Genomic DNA, 7,823 nt, shown 5'->3' with positions numbered 1-7,823 from the left:
GTGTGTCTTCTGTTTTTAAATTGTGTATAAGGGGTTGCAAAGTGATGTAATTATTCTGAGGTGCTTCTACTTAGAGTTCAGGTAGCACTGTTAAAGGTTATGCTAAAGCAGGGGTCTTCAACGGGGGGTCCGGGACCCCTAGGGGGTCCTCAGAGTTACTACAGGCGGTCCTCCAAATCTTTGTGTGATAGAAACTTTTTTTTCTCCTTTTTTATATTAACCCCTTGAACCCTAGCGTCCATATTCTGAGAACTTCAGCCAAAAATAGCAGATCTACGAGCTCTGCGAGGCGCTGTGAGCTTGTAGATCGGCTATTTTCGGCAAAGATCTTAGGTGTAGAGGTGAAAAAGAGCGGAAACAGGTTGTGGATTATATGGATATGCCTGTGAGGTGAATTGAAGGACCAAATAAAGGATTGTGTAGTAAATAATTATTGTGGATAAAAGCTACTGTTCCCCTTTCCCCCGGCTGTGTCCCGCCCCTTTCCTCGCCCATACTCAGGGTATGGGTTCACAGTTGTTATTCCTCCACTCTGTCAACCTTATTCAGTGGTGTTTTTTGTAGATTTTTCTTTATTATAACATTGATGTGAACACAAAAGGAGAAAGACATTCTGGAGATAACCGCGCACAATAAGGAAATATAATCCTAACAAAAAGGAAGTAAAAAAAAAAGAGGTCAACATAAACAGAAAATAGTTAACTTATCTTTACAGAACTACTGTCTGCTTTTTTAAATACAGATTAGCCTCCTTTGAACATCCCAACTTTTTATAGTTTTTTTTTGTTCCTGGTCCTACTGACACAAGGCTGGTGACCAAACCACCATCCCATTTCATGTTGGGTTCAGCAAGTTCTGTTTTCATTGTTACAGTAAAATCGTTTTATTTAGATTGACTCATCGCCTACACAGCAGATATGCAGTATTTATAATAGGGCTGCAAAGATGTTTCTAGAAGCTCCTTATCTTGAGTTGGACCTTAACCTAGCGTCCTTACTCCGGGGGCCAACATTACGCAGAAATAGCAGAACTACAAGTTTACAAGGAGGTCTAGTTTTGGGAACTTCGGTCAACTAAGGGTTTAACTGGTTAATTGTAGTATGTGAAATTCCCTTCAATGTAAAACATTGAAGTTATTCTGTTGTTGAGACACATTTGTAGCATAATTTCATCAGCTGGCCAAAATAGGAACTGACATGCAGTTATAGGCTTCAACCTAGAGTTGCAAGAGTAGCTGCAAGCCTCTTGAAAAGCAGCAATCGTAGTACTGTTGATTAAATAGTCATCAGTTTAAATACATTCAAATGGTCACTTCACTAGACATTATAGAAGCCTTCAGGTCCAATGTAAACACAATACAATCATCGGTTCACAATATTCATTGGGTCAAATACCAATACATAAAAATATTTTACTTCATGACAGTTTAAATATGGTGCCTTTCCTTCAAAAGGAACATTTCATTATGCTAAAGTGTTTACTCTGATTGTAATTGTTAACCTTTTCGTAATAGTGAGATCAAAACTGAGATAAAGAATGATATGATTACATTTTATGTAAGAGTTATAAAAGGGAAAACAAAAATGGCCAACTAGTTACCATTTTAAATCTGAACTAATCAATATGAAAACAATACTATAAGGCTGTTCTGTACCATATGCAATTTCATGATAACACATTATAATTTACATTATAAATACATCAAAACTTCTCAATACAAATGAAAAAAAGGAGGCTAAAATAAGCAATTTGATGTGACTTGTGGAACATTCCCATGAGTTCCACTGGTTACAGGCAATTGGTTGCTAATGTGGTGTTGATGGTTCCAGTTGGTTGCTGTTGACTACATTTGCAAGTCATCCTGGTTGATAACCAATCCATTGGCTATGTGGTTCTCTATAGTCAATCCATCCTCCATATCCTAGACAATATACAGTACATTTTAAAACAGGATAGCTTTATTATTGTGTGTGTGTGTGTGTGTGTGTGTGTGTGTGTGTGTGTGTGTGTGTGTGTGCGCGCGTGCGTGCGTGCGTGCGTGCGTGCGCATGCATGCTTGTATGTACTGTATGTATGCATACAGATGTCACTTACATCTTCCCTTGTATTATCCTTGTAGTCTTTCTCTGTACTGCGATAAGATACCACGTGGATCAGAGTGTAGACCCTAGAAAGAGAGAGAGGTCAAGTGGAATAGAGGCGAGGGAAAAATGAGTGGATGATTAAAGGCGGGCAGAGGGAGAAGAAGATACAGAGACCACAAGAATACATATTTTCATGCAATGATGATGAGACATATTCCTTAAAAATAGGTTGGGTTCAGGGCAGGCACAAATAATCTAAATCTATCTTCATCCAGTGGGAAGGGGAATATTTAGCACAAATGAGATACATTTGTTAATTTAATTTCAGAGCTGGAAAACATTTAACATTTAAGAGCGGGGTCCGCAGCTAAATACATGTTAATTTGGGGGTCCCTGACAGGAAAAAGTTTGAGAACCACCACAGCATATATTATGTATTTACCTGTGATACAACATAGCAATGAACTGAATGAGGAGAAGGATAGCGAACGACAACAGGAACATTAGACTGAGAGGCTCCACCTGTCAATCATCATCACAAACAAGAAAAGTAATGTTATGTACATCAAATTATAACATGATGATGAAGATGTAACAAAAGTGAAAGTGTAAAAATCAAACCTCGGTTCGAAGTGAAGCGGTGAATTCTTATTCTATGTGTTCTAGAGCTATGAAATCTGTGTTCTAGATCTATACATTCGGTGTTCTAGATCTATACTTTCTATGTGCTTTAGTTCTATATTTTTATGAATTCTGAATGAATGAATGAGTTTGTCTGGAGGGCCAAATTGTCATATGAAGCTTGACCAATCCTCAGTTCTGCATGCACGGGACATGTACGGGACATGTACGGGACAGACAAAACTAACCAATCACAGCGCAGAGATGCACGGGACAGGTACGGGACACACAAAGCTTTCACCGCTTCAAAAATATGTTTTCTTCTATTCTGTCAAGCTACTATACATAAGGACTTTGTCTTGGTTAAGGAATCCTAGTTATTTCATTATTCTTTATTTACTAGACATTTACTTGTCACAGAGTTAAGTACACAGCCTATGCACTGGCATTTCAATTAGTGCAGTATAATGATGAGCCACTAAACAATGATCACATTTGTCTTTATCAACAGACACCAGCGCTGCTGAAGAAACAATACATGGACAGCCCTGTAAGAACATTTCTCACAATATGGCTGACGTCTGATGGAGACAAATTGAATATTGAAATTGCTTTTCATTCACATCATTATCGGCCATATGTCATGGCGGTTCAGCCATGGTTTCTTGCTAACCTTCAGGTATTCATCAGATTGTGTGCCATTTGGATAGAACTTGGGGATCTTGATGCTGATGACATCATTTCCTATGGCTTGCAAGAAGAAGGTAGCTACCACCCACAGCACATTGATGATGAAATATAGGAAGACCGCCTGCAGGGAGGAGATACATGAAGTCTTTGCATGAGACATTATAATAAACATAATTAATTTGTGGTGTAAAATAATGGTTATCAACCTTTTCAGGCTGTGACCCCCAACATAATCATATTTGAACTAGGGACCCCCCACCCTGACAAGCACTAGGAGTTGAGGCATTACATTTAGTTTGACTTGGTTCCACAGATAAATATTGTGAAAATAGCAGATCTACAAGCTCAGATCTACAACGCCTTTGCTTGAGATTATATTATTTGACAATTTGGCCAATGTTTGACCAGTTTTTATAGTATAGTTTTCATTTATTATAATTTCTTCCTTCACTTGGAAAGGAGTCAGCTTAGGTGGTTCGGGCATCTAGTACGGATGCCCCCCGAGGGAGGAGACCCCGTGGCAGACCTAAGACCAGATGGAAGGATTATATCTCCAAACTGGCCTGGGAACGCCTCGGTATACTCCCAGAGGGAGTGGAGGAAGTTGCTCAGGATAAGGAAATCTGGAAGTCTCAGTTGGAACTGTTACCCCCGCAACCCGATTCCGGATAAGCGGTTGAAGATGGATGGATGGATGGATGTATTAAAAATGTCCCCCTCCCCAAAACCCACAGGTTGACAACCACTGTTAGAGCACATAAAGAGTCGAGCAAAACAAAAAACAATGTCAGACTGACCCTGTGGAAGCAACAATGTTACTAAAACCTGCCTTCTGAACTCAGGCAATACCTGGGGGGCAATGACACTGTGTCGGATTTTTCACATGGAAAAAAATGAACAAAATTAAGCATCACATGAACTAAAAATGTACTCATTCATCATAATAAAACCTTGTGATAGTGGGAAAAACAATCCTCAACACAGAGCAATATTTGGAATGCCACAGAAGTTAGATGATGGACACACTTCCACTACTAAATCCCACAAAAGTATGCACAAATGAATGAATTGGTTTGGTACACTTGCTGCTAACACATAAAAAAGGGAACATTTGGGTGTCTTTTTAATTATGACATGGATACTCATATGGACAAAGGCACACTCATTATTATGAGAGTTTAGTACCCGATACCCAAAATATTTCTGCATAACTATGTGGATTATGTTTAAATGTATTTAATTTGATATATGCACACACAAGAAAAAGAAAAGAAAGAAAAATGCAGGATGAATTAAACAAGTGAAGAAAACTTGTAAGCTACTATGGATGAAATGAATAACATGTATTATGAGAACCCACAATAAAGTATTAAAAAACTAAAACAGTGTCACTGACCTTATTGCGTAGTGATTTCAACTCTTTGGTGACCTCCTCCAAGTGCGCTTTTGTGTCAACAATAGGGGTCAGGTAGCGATCTATGAGCTTGACCCAGAAATCGTTCTCAGCCTGTAGGCACAAACACACTTCTCACTCGTCACCATCACTCTTTTCAATGCAAGTCAATAATATCCTGATTATCGTTCTTGGGAAAGCAACAAAATAAGGCGAGAAATTAAGATTAGGATTTTTTATAACCAACTAATATTGACCATAAGACTGATCGCCTTAACTTTTGCAGACCTTTTATGCTATTGCATTTAGACACAAACAAAACAGCATGTATTTTTTATGCATGTGTATTGTGTGTGTGTGTGTGTGTGTGTGTGTGTGTGTGTGTGTGTGTGTGTGTGTGTGTGTGTGTGTGTGTGTGTGTATACAGTTGCATTAGCTGTAGATATAACTGGCAAATAGCATAAATAGCCGATCTACAAGCTCACCACACATTGCATTGTGACACGTTGTGAGCTTGTAGATCTGCTATTTTCACTTTTTTCAAAGACCCCACCTACAAATCGATTATTTAATTTAAATATGTATATGTATATATTTTACGTTTTTCTATTTTCTATTTTATAATCGATTTTAGTTGACTTGTTCAATTAAATGTTGCAGCCCTAGTTGAAAGTGCATCTTACCTCATCTAACTTTTGCACCTGCGGGGCGATGAGAGTTTTCTCTATGGCTCTTTTCACCCTTCTCTCCAATCTCTCCATTCTGTTGGTCTTCAGGATACGACGAGCCTGGGTGGAGAGTGGACACGCCAAACATTCATTCATTCATTCACTTACTTTCTCCCTCTCTCCCTCTATCTCTGTCTATCAAGTATTTCTTCTTTTCCCACTCGATATCTTGTTCTTTTTCCCTTTTTGTCATTGTGTCAATTTCCATTTCTTCCTTGTAGCCTACTGCTGTCCCTTGTCATGATGTCACCAGTCTGTTTGTTTTCAACCAAGGCTCTGGAAGGATGGAATCAGTGTTGTTTTTGACAGCACATTTTGATTTCGTTTTAGTCATAGTCTTTGGAATAAAATGTATTTTAATACATTTTAGTCATAATTTAGTCACGCGAACAGTTTTAGTTTTAGTCTAATTTTAGTCGACTAAATATCGTAAGATGTATTTTGGCAGGCTTGATGGCATTGTAATGACTGATAATGACTGTAATGACTTGGTTGTGTGCTAAAAATAGCCAATCTACAAGCTCACAACGTTGTGGGCTTGTAGATCTGCTATTTTCAGCGCTCAACACCTGAGAGCAACCAAACATAAAATGACTCTCTTCTCCACTAGTCCCTCCCTAACGTTTTAGTCTAGTTTTTATTTTGTTGACGAAATTGTCAGTTAATTTAGTCTTAGTTTTAGTCATCACAGCTTAGTTTTTATTTCGTTTTTATTTAGTTTTCGTCAGTGAAAAAAAACGCAGTCGACAAACATTTTTCGTCATAGGAGGGTAACTATCGGCTTCATCTGTCACTGGAGTCACTCAACTTGCTATAAGTATGTCCCCTTAATATTGTACTGTACTGTTTTGTTTTGTACTGTATTGTATGTATTGTATGTTTTGTAAGGATAGCCTTACCATCACTTTTGTACAGCCTGCCCAGGGACTACAGATGAAAATTAGCTCATGGCTAAATCTGGCTCATTTACATTGATGTTAAAAAACTGTGTTGATCAATGTGCTTTGTCCCTGACAAATACATAAATAAATAAAATAAATAAATAAAAATAGTTTTAGTTGACCAAATCAACACTGGATGGAATGCATAACACACCTCTCAGTTCAGCTCCCTATTGAACAGGTGCCCTGACCAACCTGTAGGAGTCACTACTGTATCAGCAAAGATCACCCTCCCTGCCCGGCTTCCCTCCCTCCAAACTTGGATAATTGTGTTAAATTGAGCGCCCAGCCAAGCCAGATGCACGACCACGGAGGATTCAAACCCCGATAGTCTCCACAGTGGTGGGCAGGAACTTTACTCCTGTGCCCCCCGGACACCCCTCTCCTTTCTTTCTAAACCTTGGTTTTCATTTGGAGCCTGGGAGAGGATCAGTCATTCGGGCCACCGGGGCAATTTATAAAAAAAAAGTCGGTCAGTAGCAGGTGAAACATCAGTCTTTGTAGTTGGCATTGCAACCGGTAACCAGACTATTTCAACAGAAAACAACACCACCGGCTCCTCTGGGGAAAAGGTTAATAAGTATTTCTTCCAGGGGACACTTTTTCAAAAGGCTTTTTTCCCTTGAGACCAGGGGTGTCGCACCAAATTCTGGGCCCTGGGTACAAGGATTCACTCACATTGTGTGCTTTAACTATTGAGAAATAGCAGATATACAAGCTCGCAGCGCGGCACTAGCTTGTAGATCTGCTATTTTTGAAAAATCTTGAAAATGTGTGTCTTTGAATATTTCAAAAGGTTTTTTGAAAAACCTATGTTTCTATGTCAGTGGTGCTCAAATCCTTTCATGTGAAGGACCCCCAAAATGATAGTATGTATTTGGGCCACGGACGCTTAAAAAATACATATAGGTCTATTCAGAGTGCCGCGCTGTGAGCTTGTAGATCTGCTATTTTTGAAAAGATGTGAAAATGCTTGCAAATCCTTGAATATATGTTCAATAGCTGAAATAATTAAGGCCCCTCCACCTTGGGCCCTATAGTAACTCAGTCCCACTCCCCACCCCCCTTGTGACTCCCCTGGCTGAAGCAGTATTTCAGCAGAAGCACAGGTCATACCTGCTCGCTCAAGGTCTGCTGCAGTTCCTCCAGCTGGCTGTCTGTCAGTATATCCTCCGGTCCCACTCCACTCAGCTCTCCAGCCACTGTGTCTGTTAGCATTAAGACCAGCTCTTCACACACATCGTCCTGGTTTTTGTTACGCAGAGTGTATCTGTGGACAGAAGACAACGTAGCCTACAATTACAGTTCATCATTCCAGTTGCAGGACTCGTCTGTGGTTTAAAAAGTGTGTAACGATGATGATGCA

At 39.4% G+C, this 7,823-nt stretch overlaps 1 protein-coding gene across 1 annotated transcript in view; it reads right to left on the bottom strand.

The window, feature by feature from the left end:
- Positions 1-1,790: 1,790 nt before the first annotated feature.
- Positions 1,791-7,823, bottom strand: part of chs1 (chitin synthase 1) — a gene marked incomplete at its 5' end in the record, with an annotated part of 36,350 nt that continues 30,317 nt past the window's right edge. Inside the window, 7 exons of the mRNA XM_080730077.1 lie at positions 1,791-1,921; positions 2,095-2,167; positions 2,527-2,606; positions 3,379-3,516; positions 4,792-4,902; positions 5,472-5,576; positions 7,574-7,727. Of these exons, the coding sequence (XP_080586203.1) occupies positions 1,844-1,921; positions 2,095-2,167; positions 2,527-2,606; positions 3,379-3,516; positions 4,792-4,902; positions 5,472-5,576; positions 7,574-7,727 (739 nt within the window). The 3' untranslated portion in view covers positions 1,791-1,843. The remainder of the gene's footprint in view (positions 1,922-2,094; positions 2,168-2,526; positions 2,607-3,378; positions 3,517-4,791; positions 4,903-5,471; positions 5,577-7,573; positions 7,728-7,823) is intronic.

This window comes from Nannobrachium achirus, assembly GCF_963921795.1.
Source record: "Nannobrachium achirus genome assembly, chromosome: 7".
NCBI classification, from domain to species: Eukaryota; Metazoa; Chordata; class Actinopteri; order Myctophiformes; family Myctophidae; genus Nannobrachium; species Nannobrachium achirus.
This window is presented reverse-complemented; position numbering and strand designations above follow the sequence as displayed.